At 34.5% G+C, this 22,239-nt stretch overlaps 1 protein-coding gene across 1 annotated transcript in view; it reads left to right on the top strand.

Annotated features, from left to right (window-relative positions):
* Positions 1-22,239, top strand: part of ELP4 (elongator acetyltransferase complex subunit 4) — a 159,232-nt gene that overhangs the window by 70,178 nt on the left and 66,815 nt on the right. Inside the window, exons 8-9 of the mRNA XM_026121680.2 lie at positions 1,310-1,418; positions 4,108-4,214. Coding sequence (XP_025977465.1) covers positions 1,310-1,418; positions 4,108-4,214 — 216 coding nt within the window. The remainder of the gene's footprint in view (positions 1-1,309; positions 1,419-4,107; positions 4,215-22,239) is intronic.

Below are 22,239 nucleotides of genomic sequence, written 5' to 3' on the forward strand. Positions count from 1 at the left end.
TCAGATTCTTCTCTGATAGGAGCAGGAAATGTCCACCTTTCATGTCTGGCTTTGTAGACTTCTCGGTGGCTAGGAAATAGGCTAAGTTGTTCAGACGTGGAAATGGGAAAGCAGCTGGTGTATTGTTCACTGTTTTAATAAACCTGTATGCCAGTGTAATGCATAGACTTTACTCACGTATCTAGGGTTGTTCCCTTTCTCTCTGACCCTAATTATTATATAAATTATTGTTTACGAAGTAGTTTACTGATATTCTTTATGAATATTTAAATGGACCTTTTATACAAAGTGTCAGTCACTGTTTATAAAAGTGCAGAATATACAAAAGGCTTTAAAATTGATAAAAAATACAAAATTAGAGCTACAGAGCTAATTGTTCTTACTTGGAATGGGTATTTTGAGGTGATTGGCCTTGGTACCCCTGGAAGTATTATAGGTATAGAATCTACAGCCATAAAGACAAGTACTTCCTATCTTAAAGAAGTATTTTGCTTTTTAGTGCATTTTGTCTCATTTTTTTGCTCATTACATAGTGACATCCTCAAAGTATTTATTAAGAACACTTTATGCTAAGTTACCTATGGAGATCTCTGTTGTGATCTTTTGATGTTGCTCTCTGCTATATAAAATTAAGTAAAAAACCTGCGGATAACAGCTCATGCAAAGCACATGACAGTGCATTGTTGAATAGGAGATGAGACCACTTGTAAATCACAGATATATTGAGGAATGGTAATTCAGCTTGAAGCTTCAGATTCATGTGTTATGTAATGAGGAACTTTTAGAAAGAAAAATACTGGAGAAAATACTTTGCCTTTACTTTTTAATCCGTTCTCTTCTAGTGATGAGCAAAATGAGTAATCATATGTGTTGTGCTTGCTCAAAGTATTAGATGTGATGTACCTAAGTGTATTAAAGAACAAGCTTTTCAGAACACACACAAAAGCTGGGCATCTGACTCATGATAGAAGTCATTGAGAGGTGCTTAACTACTGCATGTGCTTCTCATTATCTCCAATGTGAGCATGTTAAAAAGATTAGGAAGAAGAGAAAATTAGTTCTGAGTTGGCTCTTTTATGGTTTCTTCATGTCTAGTGTGTATTTTCCTTTAGAAGCACATTTCAAGTTTTTTTTGTTTTGGTTTAGAGTTTTTTTTTTTCGTTTCTGAAAAAACCCTCTGAGATAATTTCTAGGTATTGATGACCTATTTTTTCTTCAGTTTGTCATTGAGAAGACCAAGGCTTACTCCATGAACGTTAATTATCTTTTTCATCACATAGGATGTGTATTTTGTTTCCATGTCTTACAGAATAAAGCAATTATGGAACGTGTAACAAACTTGTCAGATGTGGTAGTTGGTCTTGAATCATTTATTGGCTCTGAGAGAGAAACCAATCCATTATACAAGGATTACCACGGTAAGTTCCATCTTTAGCAACGCACAAAGTCTGCACTGAGTGTTTCTAGGGCACTTAGTGGCTTACCCTCCGATTGGAGTATCTGCTATAAAGTGTCAATTGATTTTATTTCCGAATATACTTCTTAATTGTTTCTCCTTGCTAACCAGTCTTGAGTTAGGAAAATTTTCAGTAAAGTGCATTAGGGCTGCAAAGGAAACATGGCAACTCCTTGCATGTTGTCAAGCCGTATTACTGAGGCATGGCTCAATCAGATGTACATCTTAACAGGCAGGCTTTGGGGAATTCACATGCAGAGGAGGCTTGGCAATCATCTGACCAGTGAGCTGAACTTGTCATGAAATCAATACTTTTGATCTGCCAACTTTTAAATAGAGAACATGGAAAAACATATATTTTATTAACGTGAATAAACTGCTAAATGATGTGATATGTAAGCTTTTACCTAAAAATAATGTACTGTTCTGCTGCTCTATGCAATGGCAGTTATGCATTTGAAGTAATGAATGTGGATATGTGTGGCATTTAAAATATGAAACTGATTTTGGTATAATGGCATATAATTTTTTCCAGCCTTTCAAGTGATTTATCTTCAAAACATGTAACGGTGTTTAATCTTGTGGTTCATTTCCCAAAGATTTTGTAAACTGTTGCAGCAGAACTATTTAAATTTTAAAAGATTAGATTAGAAGTTATGCATAGCCCAAGCAGTGAATAACAAACACTTTTAGCTAATCCAGAGCGGTGCTCTGAGTGTGCATAAATTACAGCTATTATTATTGTGATACTACTGTAGTTCCATGGAAACCTCTAGTTGAAAGTAAACTGCTTATCCGAAACCTGCTGTAAACATGTGAGAATGTGGCAGTGTTTTCCATAGCAGACTATGTAGAAAAAGAAGCAAAGATGGTGCTGAGACACCACTGTGTATATGCAGGCTGTAATTTAATAAATCAGAGAAAAATCTTTTTGGCTAAGAAAGTAAAGTATATTTGATTATCTGAAAAAGGCAGATTAAAAAGAAACTGTGAACAAAAGCTAGAATAATTTGCCTAATTATTTTTCCAGTTGTATAGGTGAGATGGTATTTGTTTATGCTAACATAATTCTGTCATTTTGATACACCTTTTCATAGTACTGAAGGGATCCTTTAGGACAATATATGTTTTTTAGCAGATATTTCCTGTTTTTCTGTAAAACTGTATGCTCCATCATTTTGCTACTACTTAATAAAAATTATATGGCAATAAATAGCTTTTGAGGTATTTTAGGCAAGCTTTGTTTAACATTCTAAGAATGGGTATTTTTAATGGTTTTAACAGTGTGAATTCTTTTCACTTACAAATATATTTTCAAGATTATTTACTGCAGGTGATGGAAGATTTGGCCATTAGTGAGGAAAAGTTTGATTAAATTATTGCATTCTTCAGTGAATTGTGTATTAGTAATTTTATTAAGCTGTCTGAAAATTTAGATGGTTGAAAAGTCAATAAAATAACAAAAGTGAGAACAATATAGGCAATCTTTAAATAACATTTATAGAATAATGTTTTAGCATCCCTGTATTGTAACTGCTGTTCCTGCATATCATGGTTACATTTTGAACTCAAAAACTAAGGAGTAGAAGGTTTCAGCACGTAAAAATATTTTTCTAGTAATTTTGCATTTTACAATTAGTATTTGTATAAATTGTACTTTCAAAAATACTCCATTTTTAAGAAATTTTCTTCTCTTATTCTCCCTTTTAAAAAGAAATAACCCCCTGAACAATGCTTTGCCTTATTTCCAATAAGGGTTTTATTGTTTGGGTGGTTTTTTATAGCTGCCGTTCTCAAGTAAGATGTCTTTTCTAAATGTTCAGTATTTCCATTTAGACACTGCCTTTATGAATAGCAAATATAGGCCAGTAATTGAGACACCCCGTAGAATTTTCCTGGTTTTCAGCTGTAGAAATTCACCCTTAGGTTATTCAGAAACTATATTAGGCTGCACAAAAACCATCCAGCGTCCTTGTCAGAAAAAATCAGCTTGAGTTTCAACTGACAGAATGCAGAGCTTGCAGTGTATCTAGTGCTGTTATAAAAATCTGAACAGCTGTATAAAGCTCTTGCATGCAGCAAATGTATTTCTTTTAGGAAGATATAGGGGATAAAATTTATCAAAAAGTGTCATCTAAATTGGTATTTTCCACTGAGTTTTTTTTGAAGTCATTTTCAAGGCACAAAACGAAGTTCTTCTCATTAGAGCTTCAGTGGTTATCAGTAACCCATAAGCCTTGTTTTGCTGGCTGCTTACTGGTGCATTTAATAAAATAAAGATCACTCAGTGGTGCCGTGGGCAGCATGCAAGGTGATAGCCATATTTGCTTACTGTAAATACAAGAGAAAATCACACACAAACCGGCTGTAGTTTTGACAAGTATTAAGATCCCTCTTTACATCTGTACTTCTGTACCAAAGTGCAATTAGTTTTCCTCGCACAAGGATTTCTGTTTATCTTATTCTGCTTGATTACTTGAGTATAATCGCACCGTTTGCTTCATTGCTCCTGGTAGTAAGCTCCAGTTTAAAAAGGGGAGGATGAGTGTGTGTAAATATACAGAATTCTGCTGTAAGACTCTTTAATTTATGCATCTGGATGACAGCGTTTTCTTAATTTTTTTTCCTGCTTTACTTTTTCTTTTCACAAGGTTTGATTCACGTACATCAGATTCCTCGGCTTAATAGCTTGATCTGTGATGTGTCAGACACGAAGGACCTTGCTTTTAGATTAAAAAGGAAGCTGTTCACCATTGAGGTAAGAGAAACAGTTTTGTTTCACTATTTAGAACCCAAAAGGTGGAGCTAATCCCATCTCTTATGTTTGGTTTTGTGAAATAAATAATAATATGCATCAGATATTGTAAATTCATTTCATTATGTTTCTGCTGTTCAGAATGGTTTTAAAAATATTTTAATATGCCTTCTAATTAAAAATGTCTCATTTGCTGCACTAAATTGGTCTTTTATAAATAGTTTATTTTGTTTTAAAATGTACATAGAAAGTAGGCCACAACCTTCAATAACAAAGCGTGACATGTTTCTAAGGATGTCAGGAGCATATTTAATTAAATGTTAATGACTTGCTCTTTACTTGTGTTAGTGGGTGGGAAAGTAGCTACATGTTATTACCCCAGTAGAGGGATTTTAATGTATAATGCTGCCTAAAATTGTGTGTGGTATGAGGGATAAGTGTCCTTATCAGTATTCAGAAACCATTTTCTTTGCATTACTGAAATCACCTTTCGCTCTTTTATGTCATTTTAAACACAGTATCATTTACACTAATGTCCTTAAGTAAATTTCCTACTAAATTTAAACTTTTTTCTGTGACCTTTATGCAGACAGTCTTGATAGAAGGTGGTAATACAAAAGATGTATTTCATTTTAATCTTGCTGAAGAGCAAATGAACATAGAACTATTAAGCAATTAGAGCTGATGTATTTATTAACCAAGTAATGCTTGGAGATGGGAGATGGCTTTTTGGGCTGCGTGATAGTCATCGGTACAGTCTGTGCAAAATTTTTTTAACAAAGACATAAAACAGCCAAGCATCCCTGACAAACCATTTTGTTTAATCTCTTTTCGAATGAAAAGCTCTTAAGCAGGCCACTTGTCTTAACTGCTTGAAACCATAAAAAGAGAGAATTGCCACCAATAAATTAGCATATTTTTTACTCAGTCACCAAATGATGGTCAATGTGGCTTGGCACTGCTTTGGTGTTTGGGACTTCACCCTTAAGTGACCACTTTGGCCCTTTTTTGACCCGCTGCCCTTTTTAGCTGGCCACTTGAGAAGGTAACTTCAGGGTTCCCTCTCCCTCCCACCCCCCTCTCCTTTCACAATTGCAAGTAGCCCTAACCTATAAATCATTGAAAGGGCCCTATCAAGTGACAAATTAAGGTGCCCTCCTCCTAATTAATGGTCATCAATGTCCTTAATTATCTAATCCTATTGAGGGTAGTTAATAGTTAATCATGCAGCCAGTTCTTCAAGCAGGTCATCTCTGCATGAGTGCTAGAAGTTTCTCAACTAGAGATATCCTCTTGAAAAGCCACTTAAAGGCAAATGCATGAAGGAGGTGTCCCCCCGCCCCCCCCCCAAGAGACTCATTTATAATGGTTTTGATTTTCCAGAGAATGCAACTAATGAAACCGGGCATTGCGAGCTGTTAAACTGTTTAACAACTGTATTGTTTTTTAGCAGTACATGAGAAAGAAAAACCTTAATTGCTCATGGTTGATTTTAAAATACAAATGTTTTCACTGTTTTCAGAAATACAGAGAAGCATGCACCAGGATTTCACAACAAAGTAAATTCACATTTGTTATAGCTAAGAGTTAGAATGTTTAGACTTTTTTTTCCTCATTAGGAATCCTGACACAGAATATGATTTTTCTGTCAGCAGTATTTGAGGTTCTAATCTGTCATGTAATTTAAAAGAAAAAACCAAACTAAACAGGAGGCTCTGTATAAAGGATTCATTAGCCTTGGGACAGAAGTGTTTGCGGCAGGGATGCGAGGGAACTCATGAAACAGCCTGCTTCTCAAGAGATGCATAGATGACCCACTTGAATAATTTCTTGCTTCATTGTTCAGTTGGGGCCACTTTTAAATAACTTCAGTTTTTGTTAGAGATATGCTTTCTAGAAGCTCAGCTGACACAAACCAGTCCTTTTGAACACATTAGATCACTGTTCTACTGTGATTTTCCTGTACACGTTTCACTGATATTTAATCCATACTTTTACTTCCTTCTGTTAGGAGAGGCAGACTGCAGCTAGTCTGACTAGAGCACTCAGGTCCTTAAGAAAATGGGAGGAAGGGAAAATTGAATTAAGAAGGGAGGTGAATATCATCTCTTAAAACTGGGTTCTGCAGTTAGGGTATGAGGAGTCAGCAGTCAGTTTCAGTTCTGGTGGTAAAAACATAAAACAACACAACAGTGCACATTACAAGCAAGAGTATGGTTTATACAAAGTGCATCTATACTTAGGACTTCTTCAGAGTGTAGCTTAAATGTGAAATGAAAATATATTTGAGTACGTTACAGTTTTGGAAAGTATCGGCTTGGCTGTACAGGATTTAGGGTAAGAATGTTGACCTCTACTTGAAATGTCAATATAAAATCAAATTACTCAAGAAAAGTTAGAAATCCACAACCTGTGACTTATGGCAAAATTTCTTCAGAAAGGATTTTCACCACTAGACCATTCTTTCTTATGTTAGAATTTAGAGTGTGTGCACTGGTGTCTGCATGGATTTTCTGATCTCTGGGTTGCTCACCAATTAAATAACTCTTGGTCCTCATCAGTAAGAAACCTTAATGTCAAGTCTGTTTTATTAGTTTTCATTTTTGTGGGAGGGACTCTACCTGCAGAACTGTTTAGTTATATGAATTGTTTTTGTAATTTCTTTGTCAAAGTAAGTTTGATTGAAACATATTTTAAAGAAAGTTTTTATCTTAAGGATGAATGTGCTTTTTTATGAATATTTATGAGTGCTCATTTTCCATTTTTAAAATATGAGGTAGAACTTTTTTTTAATATGTGTTTATGGTAAAAGCTGCCATAGCTATAGGAGGAATTCCCAGATCTTCACTTGTTAGTTAATAGCAATATATTATATGCAATATTGTCAGGGTAGACCTATCTTACGTGCATACCACTTTAAAGGACACAATTTTGAAGTTAGTCTGTCTAATCCTATTTCTTCCCACTTTGGAATCTTAATTAGAAGGAGATAAAAACCATCATTTGACTAAATTATTGTCTTGAATCTGTAGCAAAAGGTATAATCCGCAATTGGGCCAATTAGTGTACCCCATAGTTAGCTATGCTGAGGCAGGAAACTTGATTAGATCTGACACCAGCCTAGTTCCCACTGTTGTTTTGCCAGGTATGATGGTCAGACTTCAAAGGGCTTGAGGCATCAGCAGGGCAAGGTTTGGAGGCCAGCTTAGGTCCGGTCGTTAATCTCTCTGCTAAAACCACAGCAGCCCTCGCACAAAACAAGCTTACACGACACAATCATGCGGTATTAAAGTTTGGGTTGAGTCATGCCAATTTGCCTTTGATTTTCTGATGATTGACTAAAAGATGGCTACATGACTAGACACATACTGAAAGTTTACTGATTAGGTAAGTTCCCCAAATATTTGAAATATTTTTTGATTTCTCAGTTAAATGATATGACAACCCATTCATCTTAACAAAACTTTTCGGCTGAATTATATTTGAAGTACTTTCTGCTTGGTTTGTACCTCTGAGTGTAACTTTTATCAACATTTGATAAATTTCGTAGTAACATTATCCTCATAGGTTTTTTTGATAGAACTTTTTGTTCATTGTTCCAAAGCCTTCTGTACCAAAACTAAAGGAAACTGTGTTGAAATTATTATTTTTTTCAATCGTATAAGTTTCTAAGGAAACAGTATTTTTCTTTATTGTTTAGGTACACTTAAAATTTCTCACATACAAGGAATTTCCTCTTAATTATTTTCCACCTAAACGTTGAGTAAAGTGCTGCTCCATGGCTGTGATTACATAAGTGTTCCTTTCTTTCGCATTCTGATTTGTTGAAATATTGCAGTAACAGTGACATGTTTCCATTCTGAGAAGAGCCTAAGGCTGCTTTAGTATTATTCCAAATGATTGAAATTGCCATCTTGCTGACTTTCCCTTGGGCAGCTTAAGGCCTGTTTACTTTTGTATTTGTTTCACATGTTCCCTCTGAGTTTGGCTGGCAGGACATCATTACCTGGTTTGACAAGACAGTTGGATAAGATTCATATTTGATTAACTCCCTTTGTTACTGGCTGGTCAACATAAATCTCTAGAATCGTGTATTTACAGTTAAAACTATTAGTGCATTCAGATAAATGTTTGCAGGTATGAAACTTCGGGGGGGAACTTTTTAGAATTCCTGAGTTTTGTTTTACTGCTGATTTTTGTAAGCCTTCCAGTAGTAAGCAATTTTTAGTAGTAGAGAGAATACCTTTTTCTTATAATTTGCATAATACAGCTTGTCTAAGAATACATACAGCTGTTGGGAAAAATTCATTTTGCTTTATTTTGATGAATATACATGTAAGAGCCAGCTAATATGATTTTCTTTTAATGGCTATTTGACACCTGTACGACACAGAAGAAAAAATCTTTAGAACTAACCAGCAAAAGATAGCTCAGTTTGAAGTCAAGTATCATATCCTAGGTAGAGAATTGCCACACCGCAAAAAGAAGTTTCAAAAACTTAACGCATGAATTCAGAAGATTCTTTTCTGAGAGGCGTTTCTCAAGGGAAGGAGAAGAAGATCAGAATGGGAGGATTCTGTGGCAGTAAAGTTGCTAGTTTCTCAGTGGCAGGCAGGTACAGTAATGGTGTTATGCAGCACCCTCTCTGCAGCGCCTTTTCCCCTGATATAGTACCTATTGCTGCCAGAGCAAAAGGTCTTTGGAAGGAAACGTAATCACGGAAAAAAGTATTTGAGTCTATATAGAACTAAAAATAAAGTTATGATTCCAGAGGCATTAAAATAACGGCCTTTCTTCGTCTATCAGTAAAGGCACTATTAGAAAATAGCTGTATCCCAAACGGAGCAAGATTTAATTGCAACTCCGGACAGTGACATGTATGTTATGTGTCCAGCAGTAGCACTTGGAAAAAAACACTTACAACTCTTTCCTTTTAAGATGGTGAATTTAGCAAGTAAACACAGGAGTTTACTTGCCATTTCAAATCTCCATGTTTCAACGTTTTTTTTTTCATTCTGTACTTTTCATTTCATATTTTATAAAGACTGTATGCTGTGGCAAACTTTTTTGTGAAGGAGAAATAAGTGCAATTAGCCACTGCTACGTTTTACTTACCAAAACAGGTTTGTACGACCTGGTCCAAATTGATGACTGCAGTGCTCTACTGTGGTACTAACCTAGCACAAGTCTGGTCCTAAGTGAATCAGGATACTATCATGTCATTATATGGTGGAATTGTGTTCCCTAAAACATTTTGTAATTATTCATGAAGTGCACCAAGAACAGGTATGGACTTACGTATTGGTTTAGGGTTATTAATGAAATATTTCTTCTGGAGGAACAAATCAGTCCTGTCACCATTACGTACAGGATCAGCATATGTTTGATGCACACGTATGCCATATCAACCTCTACATCTATGAGAAAAATTAGAAAGTGTGCACTACACCCCTAATAGCATCACTTCTTATAGGCTTCTTCCAAGAAAATCTTGCTTGAAGCAGCCTTCATTAGTGACTCATCCTAATTCTGATTGTATTTGACTAGCGTTTATGAAGTTGTATAATTTTGAATTTAATAAATGCATTTGACTTAATGAACTATTTTAGGCAATATTTTTAAGAAAACCGTCCGTGAGGTTTCGAACTGTTAAAAGGCAAAACATTGCTTGTTGGTGATAGTTCTGTAGCAATTGGTCAGTAAAATATAGAAATGATTTCTTTTTCACTGAGGTGAAGTTCACAGTGTAATACCAGAGCTCATATAATACACTATATATATTATTAATACAGGGAATCTAGTAAAATATGCCTAGGGATATAAAAGCAACTCTTTGTATTTTAAGATCATGCACTGGCATCATTATGATTCTTGAACCCATATTAAGGCCTTATAGCCTAAGAACAGAACCTCCTTTTACCAAAGTGGAGGGTAATAGTGTTGTGACCAGCTGTCTGTCCAGCACTTATAACATGGATAAAACTTTACAGGTATTCCTGGCTTAAAGGCGAGATAGAACATCTTCTGAAGTATTACAGAAAGTGTAGGTCTCTAATTTTCTAATGTGATAAAGTCTTTTGGGCATCTGGTCCCATGTATTTGAGAACACAATTACACTTGCCAGTTATATGGAAAACTTCCTCCTCCTCCTCCTTCCTCCTCCTTGCCTTGAACAGCTACTATCCTGCCTTGCAAGCCTTGGATACTGGACATTGCACTTCAGCTCAGGGACTCAAATTCAGGGAACTCTAGATGTAAAACTAAACTTTCTAACACAGGTGAAACATTTTAATCAAATTCCAAGGAAATTTATGCCAGTCTAGGCACTGTTGCATTGATTTTCCTGTCCATTTTCCCTATATATTAAAAGAGACATTAGCTCTGGCTTACTTAAACATAGGTCAAAAGACAGTAAATACCATACTATAACATTTTATTATCTAAAATTAATAATACCTAAAAAAAAAATCTCCTGCAAAACTAATTCTGTCATAATTCCAAGCTCCATTCTGCATTATTTCATCTAGTAGCCAGTTCAGGTTCTCTTTACCTGGTATGGTGTACTTCACTGAATTGTTTTGTCAGATGCTGTCAAGCCAACCTACCATTGTTAAAGAAAATCAAACTAAATCATTCTGGCATGAGCCTTCCAGGAATAAGGCACAGAATATGAAGGGTTTGATGAAATCAAGGATTTGATTTCAATATTGTAAAAGACTGCCTGTCAAAAATGTATTACATTCTTTCAAACAATTTTGAATAAATAAACGTGTTTTAAATTGTGACAGTACAATTTAGATCAAGTTTTAGGAGATTATTTTTCAATTGTAATAACTTGGAGTAAAACAATACTTGAAATGCTCCTTTTTACAAGGGAAAAAAACTTGGAATGCTGTTGATACGTAGAACTGAAATTGGGTAATAAGTTTCATGCAGTATATTCAATTTCAGAACACTTGTATATTGTAAAGCAAAAATGCGAAGAAATTTTATTTGAAAATTTCACCAATACCTCCTCATTGTTTAATACTAAAGAATGTAAATTAATTTGTTTAAGATTAATACAGAAAGGTAGCATTAACTTTTAGATTGCATATTAAGCTTTGTAATATCCTGGAATTTATTTCATAATTTAAATTTATTTTACTTTTTGTTCAGCGTTATGCAAGTATATCATCAGAGGTTCCATTCAATTTTTCAAAACTTTTCCATTTATGTTAGAATATAGTATCTCTGCAGTTCCTTGTCTGTAAACTAAACTCATATATGTTTTTATTTAAACAAATAATTATGTTGTTTAGAAACATTTATACCATAATTGTGTTGTAGCAACGAAAGAACGTGTAACAAAGCCATTAATGCAGTTAAAGGTCACTTGTACAAATTGTAATGGACTGCTCATTCACAGGTTCCGTGTTAAGGGTCAGTGCTGCAGCCATGAAATGGATTGGCCTTGTTCAGTCTGTAAATAAATGGGTCAACTTATCTTGTATTTGCCAGACAAGTAAAGTAGTTGCCATATTCCCAGTTTCTTAGTATTAGAAGACAAGTAGCCTAAAGAGGCCTGTCTTAAAAATGTTGGCTAGTAATGATTAAAAAACTCTTTATGTACAAGTAATGTATTTTCACTAAAATATTAACACTTTTTAGACAGAGATTCTTGGATATAAGTTAGAAGGATATTGACGGTGAGCGTTTCAGGAGAAGCAAAGAGGGCTAAACAGCACATTCATACTAGCTCTCAGCAGGTACTGACTGCAATTCCGTTAAATGCTTTTGAAAATACCACCAAATGCTTTTAAAAATACGATATTTCCTAATTGTATAATGCTCTCATTTTACAAACGATAATGAATTAGAACTTGTTGTTACCTAGTAAAACAGACATGTAAATTTTACGTCTCTCTGGAAATGCAGGAAAATAAAAGCTTTGATTTTTCATGGGAAGTCAGATTTTCTAAACCACAAGCCTATGTTTTATGTGAGCCTTACTGAAATGCATTGAAGCACTGAAGTAGCAGTTCAGTGCTGCTCACGAAACAAGGAGAATAGGAAAACTTAACAATCTCCAGGTGGAAGAGTTGGGCAACCACCTGGATCTTTTTGTCTCAGTACTGTTTGTAATCCTTTTGATTACGGGTTTTTGGGTAGAAAGAGATTCGAAGTACTCTGTAACTAGGAAACTATAAGATAGCCCATCTAAAACTGAGAACAGGTTAAAATATGGCATCTTGTAGGAAAACAGAGCAACAATGCAAAATGTTTGCTATGATTAGTAACGTGCTTAATCAAACAGATTCCAAAATATTTTAATTATGCAAATTATAGTTTAACAAATCTAATGGTTAACATTTCCAGTCTTATGAAAAATGTGATTCTAGGTGAATATAAGGTTGTAAGGAAACCACAATTTTGTAGTTTCTTTAAATTTTTCACCTCTGCAAAAACAGCTGCTTCTTACCATTGTGCTGATCTATTTATTTTACAGAGTCAGAAAGAAGATTACCCTTAACTGTCAACATATAGGTACATGCCAGTGTTTTTTTATTTTTATTGAGGGCAGCCTAGTGTTACTATTCTTAGTATGAAAGACTTAACAAAAGTGCCACAAATAGGACAAGAGAAAAAAGTATATGTAGAATACAACCTACTGTAAGGAAAAAAATTGTTTTGCAACTGTTGTGCAAATATTGCTTTCAGCTTTCGCCAAATTATGGGGCACTATTTGTGACTGAATTCCATAATACATTTTGTTTTAATATTCCTGGCCAAGAGGAGTGTTCAGACAGTAGATTGTCAAAAGCAAAATGGCTGAGAACTCTAGGGCCTAAGGCATAAATAAGCTTAGATTTTGGCCATACCATCCTTACTGCTATCTTTCGCACAGTTCTTCTCAGGCACATCTTTCTGGGCTTTTTTTAAGCTGGTTTTTTTTTTTTTTTTTTTTTTTTTTTTTTGTTGCTGTTATATATGGTTTTCAAAGGACTCTCTTGTCATGCCTAATACAGTGTAAGATTTCTCATTGCTTGTTAAAGAAAACCCACCAATATCAGGTAAGACTACCTCCAAGAAGAAAAATATTCTTTACTCCATTTAAAGGTGTATTTCTTGCCAGCTTAATAACATAATATTAGCCCCCCTTCATAGTCATAAGTTGAATTTGAATTATATTCCTGGGTAAAAGTTCAGCTCCTTTTTTCTCAGCCCTTCCTTTGGAAGAGAGTGAAGAGGAATTGTATTGCGTACAGTAACTAAAGCTTTGTATCAATGTCCATAAATAAATAAATAAATAAAAAGTGATGTTTGGGCGCCAGCATATATTAGCTGCTTGACTTCCAGAAAACAGCTGATAATACTCTCTAAAAATAATTTATTTTAGATGTCTCATTTCAGGAATTGAAGGTTTGAGAAATCTGTTTTCTGTAGCTGATGAAAACATTGTCCATGTGCTCTTTAGCTTCTTTTCTCCTGCTTCAAGTCTGTTACAATGAAAATTATTGAAGAGTTTCCACTCTGAGGTTTATAAAATTCATATGTTAGAAAATAGCTACCAACAGGGGTGATCTTTTCCTCTTCTGAAACCACTAGTCTTTGGGCAGTGTATATGTCTGCTTGAGTCATGTCTAAAAGTAAAATGAAAAAACAAAAAAAGCCAGTTTGTCACTTTTAAATGGGAGGCACGTGAATATTGCGGTGCTGGAGGACTCAACTTCACCCTGCATCCAAAACAGTACCTTCTAGTCTTAAGTAACCTAATTGCTTAACAGTTAAAGTTTTAAGATTTGCAGTAATGTTTGCTGAGGGGCTGTACAGTCACTCATTTGAAAAAAATGGCCTCATTTGACTCGCGTATGGATGTTGGAGGTGTACATCTTGAGCGTGTCAGCTGCATCTTGAGGGGGAGTTTCCAAAGTCTTTAATATATGCACAGAATATCTGTCGCAGTTTTATATTAAAATCCTAATTACGTATCTGTAAGCAACACACTTCATGTGTTTGGAGAGTTGCTGTACAGTGAACTGCCTTGTCATTGGGTTAGCCTGGCTCTCCTGCTGGAGTTGAGAAATAAGCAATTGGCAGATAAGCTTGAAATCTGTGAATGGCCGATTTTTTTTTTTTTAACAGCAATTGCATCCCACTTTTCTTAGGCAAGGATTACAGTATTCTGCTAGAGTATATTTTTTGGACATGCTTCCTTACTTGCTTTTGTTCGTAAGCCAATACACCATTAGATGAGCAAAAGGAAAAGTTAAGCTTGTATTTTTGTTGTTTTTGAGGGCTTCACCATGCAGCCTTAAGTGTCTATGGTTATAGGGGGATATAATGATTTAATATAATTTTCACCACTTTTAATTTTAAATCATGTATTGCGTAAGACTGGAAAAGACTAACCAAGGAAAGACTGTTCTGTTATTCTTGTTAGCCTAAAGACAGGGTTGTCTTTCTGAACTGATGGTGTTCATCACCCACTTTGCAGGTTGAGAGCAGAAACAAGATAGGGTCTGGTGAAGTTAAACCCTTGGCACTTGGACCAAGGAAAGGCTACTCATAGATATTGGCTACAGCTTGTACCTGTCTGGATGTACATAATATATGACATATATACTAAGCACATCCCTCAGCCACCTTAGCTACCATACGTTACCAACTCAGTACTATTTTATTTTCAGTTCTACATTGTGTGGTGTTTGTTATCCATTGGTTTCATCTCTTCTCTCATTGATTTATTAGGTTTTTAGTAGTGTGTTGCTTAATCAATAAACTCTTTAGTCTCTTAAGTCAGTTACATCTCAGGTCTGCAATCTAAAGACCCTGAGGTAACACCATATACTTCTTAATCAGTACTTCTCACCTTTTAAAATAAGGCTTCGCAGTTCTGGGCTGATTGCAGGTTTCCTATGCTGCCTCAAATGCCCTTTCAACAAACCTGCTACCAGAGAATAATGTGACAGGAGTTACATGAGCTTCTGCTGAAGTAACGTAGGGAGGAATGATTCTGCATCTAGGATGAGTGTTTATTAAGAGATATGAACTAGTGCTTAATTGTAATTCTTGTTACTCTTCGAATAAGGAATTAATAAGAAGGAATTTAGTAGTTGTATCTAGATTTGATCCTCAACAGTAGCATAGCCATGGGCTGTTTGTGCTAGGTCTGCATCATCATCTCGACTAAAAATAGCCCTCCTGTCGTTTTATTGGCAGAGTTTTAGTTACTTCTTTAATTCTGTTTAAAAATGGATAGAGAGAAAGACAGTATAAATATTGAATGTGTGCAGATATTCCAGTAAGTAACTAACAGGAGATTCGGGATGCTTTGAGAAGCTGCACAGTTAAACAGAATCCACATTTTGCTTAACTGAAGAGGCATTTTGTAAATGAAGACTGTCTTTAAATATATTTTAAACTGATTTTTATTTTTGTTTAGTTAACTTTTTATATCGCCTTAAAATCCTGATTTCAAAATATCTAGACATTCACATTGTTTTATTTTTATTAGTATTTTGCTTAAGTTTTGTTCTTTTCAGGTTGGCTGTATATTTTGGCAGGAAATTACTGATGAAGTATTTCTCATATTGCTCAGCAGTAAAATTAAAAGCAGTATTATTTGTATTTTTTCTTTTGATAAAGCACATATTTGCAGAATAAGATAATCAGTACTGCTTACTAAAATCTTGTGAAATAGTCTGAAAAAATCTCTCTTTTTTTAACAACTTGCGGAAAGAGCAAAAGAAGATTTGACTTGGTCTTGTTCTGTCTGTTTGAAGAAACCATGGGCTGCTACTTCAGGAACTATGAGGAAAACAGTTATAGTATGGAAAAAGACACGGTTTTGAGGTGGGCTTGGGTCTGTGTTGTCTGTTCCCTGATCCTAAAATGCCCTAAAAAGGGCATTCTGGCTTTGAAAAAGCCGTGAGAAAGGATTCAGGTTACTGAACCCCCCTGAGCCTACAAAGGACAATTTTCACTGTGTTTTTAGAGTAAGGCTTTAAGGTAGAAGGGTTACATTGAATGGATTTTGTCAGTGGGTTAGTTACATGCTTGTGCAGTCTGAACTACAAAATTGTGCCTATACCACAGTGTCTGTACTTGTGCCTCTCCTGTCTTGCTCATCCACACTATGGTGCGTATGTGCATAGTTTATGACAGATATATATTATTCTGCACATTCAGTTTAGGAGCTGTGTGTGCTTATTGAAATATGCCCATCTGGAATATTTTCTTACATCAGTTGTCTGGTTTTTGTTATTTTTGGTTTCTCAGGTTCGTGTTCTGAAATTATGTTGTTACCTTTTGAATTGAGCCAGAAGATTACCATTTATTGAAGGCAGTGTAAGGGAAGACATTAAATTAAGATGTGTTAACTATTGCTTTTATGGAAGATTGTTGTTGTTACTTCTTACAAATGAGATTATGAAAAGAAAAGCAAGTGATGTTGCAGTTTTTACATTGTATCATCGAAAATGCAGTGAATAGGTGCACTATCTGTTGCAAGTGCCTAGCATTGGCATAGAGGGCTATTGGTTTTCAGAACTGCCAATCAAAGCAGAATATTTCCCAGGGGAAGTTGGGCAAAACTGGAGTATTTATATTTACAATGTAAATATCTAGTAAAACTTTTTACAAATAAAGCAGAATTTCTAAAAAACCAGAACTATTCAGTTAGCAATCATTATTATTGAGAGAAGTATCACAGTTTATATGAAGGGTTTAGTTAGTGATTATTCAAACTATTTTTGGAGTATTTTTGAGTCATTTTTGAAATTTTTTGCTTGCTAAAGTACAAAGTATGGTGCTATACAAAATTACATTCCTTAAAAGATTTACTGTTTGCAACCTAAAAAAAAAAAAATTGTAAAAATACTTCCTATCTTGCAAAATCAAACTAGCTATTCTTGCTTCAAGTTTCATCTAATGTATTGTTCCGTATGGTTTTATGATATATACATTATTCCTTGAACAGGAATTAACAGTAAAGCTGCCAGGAAGGGGTTTTGTTGTCAGAGTAGTTCCCGCCTCATGTTTTGTAAGAGATTTCATGGTCCCATTGTAAAGACTGGATGATTTAAAACGTGTTCCCAAGATAAACTTTCCCATTGTCATTAATGAGGATGGATAATACTGAGTGACAAGTGCATTAGGAATGACACAGAAAGAGCTGTTAGATTTGTCAGAGCGTATCACTTCAGGCATTGAAACTTGACGACATTCTCTTTTAGTAATTTTTTGCTATTTATTAAAGAACCAAGGATTGTGATTGCTCACACAGGTGTATTTTGCTGTTTTGTTCATTAAATATTTGGAAAGGTAAAGGTGAGAACTATGACCATTACACTCCACTTGTAGGGGTACAGTGGCTGCTTTGCTTACAAATAATTCAGCATCACTAATACCAATATGCCTTTTATTTGTTTTAAAATGTTTAGTTGGTGAATAATTTTTAATTCGTGATGTTTTTACCGAGTAGGAATATTTAAAATCATATAAAAAGAAGTGCTCTGGACTGCCACAACAAAGCTTCCGGGATAAAGATTTAAAATTGGGACACTATACATGTAATTTACATTGACTTAAAAATTGCATTTCTCCACAGAGAAAGACTTTTTAAATATTTATCTCTGAATAATTAATAATGTATGACTTTTCTGCTGTTTAAAATCTTTCCAAACTACAACATGCCTATCAATTTCCATTTTGAACATGCAATTGGTCACTTTTTCGCCTTGATTCATCTTGCCTGGCTGCCAACCAAATTTTGCCTCTGTATACCTTCTTGACACTAATAATGAGTGAGTTTCTGTTCGTTTGCGTGCAAGATTTCCCAAGCGGCAGTTTGGGGCTGGGATAAACTATCTATCATGATTGCATACAACTAATCTGCCTCAACCAAGCCACCCGATGATTGAAATTACATTTGACAATTCACCTCTCCTTGGCGTGCCTGAGGTGAACATAGCTACAGACCATCCCCGGAAGGGCATAGCAACTCCTCCATATGTTGGGGAGGATCCTTTTATTTGTGTCAAGAGACTTTTAGCAAAGCATGTATAGGCAGAGTTGGGGTTTTTTGGGTTTTTTTGTTTTTTTTTCTAGAGAATTCCTTGTTTTCGAATACATTGCTGCTGCTTTCTCCTAACCAAAGCATTTTATTTTTGCGAGATACTTTCTGATTATTAATTTATTAAAACTGTTCAACTGTTTCTCTAAGATTACCCAATACAATATTGGATGTATAGGAGATTAAAAATTCAAAAAGTATTTAAAACATCATGTATTGCTTGTTTGAACATCATGCTATTAATAGACACATGCTAGTCAAATATCAAGTAAGATGCCTGTTACTGTGTTGACCTTTACCAAAGCTTACACCTGCTTGGAGCATTTTGATAATCCAGAAACTAAGAAAGAATGACAAAGCAAAATCTGCTTCTGTCAAATATAAAATCCTTTAAATTATATCCGGATTGTAAATTTATTCATATTGTGCATACTTATTGATTTGTAAAGCTGTCTGTGCACATGTGATCTGACAAAACAGACCTTTTATTTCTGGGTGAGATTAGCCGAACAATCGTCAGAGTGAAAGCTTTTTAGGGTTGCTTTTTGCTAGTTATTGTCATTTTTGTATAAAGTCACTTCCATAATAATCATCTAAGTAGTAGCCTATGTCATCAGAAGTGATACTTTTCATTAAAGATGTGTATGATTAGCTTTATCTGGTATAATTAATTTGTTCAAATACAAAGTTTATGAATAGTTAGGATAATTATGTTTCTAGGGAGATAATTTCTTTCTATTTCTCTGTGCCAGTATACTGCGCTAAAAGATGCACTGTTTTGATAATCCAGAGAGAAAACACTGAAGAATTGCATCCTGGAATATCTTTTTATACTTCTCTCTATTTTATGTAGCAGCATGTTTTGCTGTATTTGTGTATTCCAACAAAAACATAAAGAACTGAAGTCAAATTGTCCTTTCAAATAAATGTAGTCCATTTCTGTTGCTGAAAAGGGGAGTTTCAATGATGTATACCTAAAGGTATGGCTGTCCTCCTAGTTTTGTTTCTGATACAACAATTCATACTTCTTTCTTAAAACTCAAATACATTTTTTCTAGGGCTTTCATTCAGCAGATGAAGTTCAAGCTAAGTTAATAATCTTTTGAAATGTTTGACAGCTATGTAAAGCATGGGTATATATCTTAGTTGTGTGGATGAAACTAAGTAATATGGGTATCATGCTTTCTGTAGCACTTAGAGCCAAGAAGTCCAGAAGATCAGGACCCTTTTGCATACAAAAATCATTAATCTTAATAACCAGCCCCTGTGAAAGCAGGGAAGAATAGCTCAGCCACACAGCCATGTTCAGTTGACTTGCTACAGTAACAGTGTACTAAATCTGCCCATAATTTATGTCCTACTTTCCATATTTATTCATTTATTTATTGTAATTAATTTGCTTCTCCTCAACATTTTCTCTTGGAATATAGGCAGAACACGATGCCCTGTGTAGCTGGAGCTATCTCTAAAAAAGCTCTCATGGGTGCAGAAAGCAGTGTTGCCATATTAGACCTGGTGGCCCAAGCAGAGCAACAGCTTAACCACAGCTATTTGTATCATATTACCTAGATACATTTGTGTTCCTTTTAGTAAATATTCTGTTTCTACACAATTCCGCAATATATTTTGCTTTGGCAGTAACCATGACTTGTTAAGTTTTTAAACTGGAATTGAGATTTTTCTTGTGTATCCTTTCCTGTGTGCCATCAAAGCTTTATCTTATTACTCGGTGTAAAGACGTTTCTCATATATGGGTATATGTGATAGTTCTTGTCCACATCAGAAGAACCAGTTGTAGTAAAATATGAAATCTTTTCCAGTGGGCCTCCCCTATTATATATTAAATAGCTATACTTTTTTATGGCCTATAAAACAATATTTACAGGGTTTGAAGGTGGCAGAGGCACTCCATCCTGTTACTGCTGCATCAGCAAAGAAATTATGGGAGAGTGGTTTGGATTTTGGGGGTCTGCAAATCATCAAAAACTTTCCAAATGAAAAGACCATATCCTACTATTCATACTCAAGTTAGGATTGCTGCTGGTTAGAGACTTCCATAAAAGGAGTTTGATGTCAGGTTATCAATAGACTACTACAATGAAGTATCTCAGTGCCAGTTACTTAGACATTTTCAGCTTTTATGTCAAAACGTGTACAAATTGGAGAATAGAAGAGACTACAGGTTTAAAGATAATTAAAAATAAAGAACATAACAGTCTGGGATATTTTTAAGATACATTAATTTAAATCTAAATCTTAAAACATTGATCAACTGATCAACTGCTGATTTTTGAAAGAAAAAATCTATTAAAAAAAGATTATTTTGCCTATGATAACTTAGTCAAAAATATAGATCTGTTTGTCTTGATCAATTCCTGTATGTTAGTCTGAGGCTTTAAGTCACTTCTCAGTGCTTAGATCTTCTTTTTTGATTTTAATACTCCAATTTTAATTTCTTAGATGTTTTTTCTATGCAACAATTCCTTGTATATCTAATAGCATACATTACAGCTCCTTTCTGGGAATACTGAGCAATAGTGACTGAAAAGACAGACTGCTGATTTTATAATGTGCTGTTTTATAGTACTATAATTTTGATTTCTGGTGTATTCAGCCATATTCATTGCCTAAAAATGATTTATGACTTATAACTTCAACCAAAAAATAAGACTAGTATAATAATAAATACATGATAACCTACCCCAAGTTAGTACCAAGTATACTTTTAGGACTAGCTCAGTTTATTGGCCACTTCCTATTTCTTAACAGTCTTAAAATGAAGATTCTTTTTTTTATATAGACATATGTGGTAAAATGATCAAGAGACTTCGTAACTATTCTCTGCACCAGTTTTGTTTGCTTATAGATAATAGTGTCCTGCTATAGGTTGATGACTAATTTACTGTATTTACCAAAGATTTGAGTTGGAAATTATTGAATAAATTAGGTAGCATTCTAAGCATGTTTTCATGCCATTTATAGTTTCCCTGCCACTTAGATATATCTTGCAGTTTTACATAGTTCTTTAAACATAGTTATGTAATACAGTTATTTCATGTATCATGATAGGTATTCAAGAAACATGTGCATTCTAAAGAAAAGGTAAAGCTGCCCAAAATGAGAAAAATGAATATTCTTGTTTTTAAAAAAGCAAACTTTAAAAAAGATCTGACACATACATAAGGAATAACCCCATCACCTTTAATTACTCACTTAAATTTATTCCATCCATCTTATCACACCCAGTTATGCTCTGATCATCAACTAATTCTGATCTTAAGATTTCTAAATGAATTTACGTGCAATTACAATAGTCATTGAACATTATATTTTAATGTGAAAATCTAGTTATTTGTAATCTCTTCCAAGCAACTTCCCTGTATGAATCTAAATAAGATCATTAGATGGCCCCTTTTAAAAAATTTACAGGGAAAAGATGTTGATTTAGTAAAAAGGGCATATCCATATATTTCTTCATGTTTTTTCAGTGGTACACATAGATACTTTTTTTTTTAATTCAACCATTGCTGACAGAGTCTTTAAGTACTTGCACATTCTAATCTAGTACATAATACGCCATTTATAAATGGTGTCATGCCTCACTAGGTCTTTCCACTGAAAGTGAAGTCAGTGCTATCCAAACTAGGGCGTAAAATTGCTCAATCCTCTTGAATATCATTTGTACATATTATTTTAGGCTTTAAAAGTAAAGTACCTATCTTTGAAACACCTAAAATTAATATTGAACAAGACCATTAGGATGCAATATTTTTATATAAGAAGTAGTTCATATTTTGAAAAATTCTATGCCTCTGTAAAAAAAAATTCCTAACTGGCAAGTCACGCTGGAAAGTTACAATCTAAATAGATTTATGGAATATATGGTACCCTTTAAAGTGTCATGCTGTAGCAAATGGCAGGAATCAAAGGTCCTTGGCACATTTCACTTAGGATGAGATTGTTTCACTGAAG

This window comes from Dromaius novaehollandiae, chromosome 5 (assembly GCF_036370855.1).
Source record: "Dromaius novaehollandiae isolate bDroNov1 chromosome 5, bDroNov1.hap1, whole genome shotgun sequence".
Lineage (NCBI taxonomy): Eukaryota > Metazoa > Chordata > Aves > Casuariiformes > Dromaiidae > Dromaius > Dromaius novaehollandiae.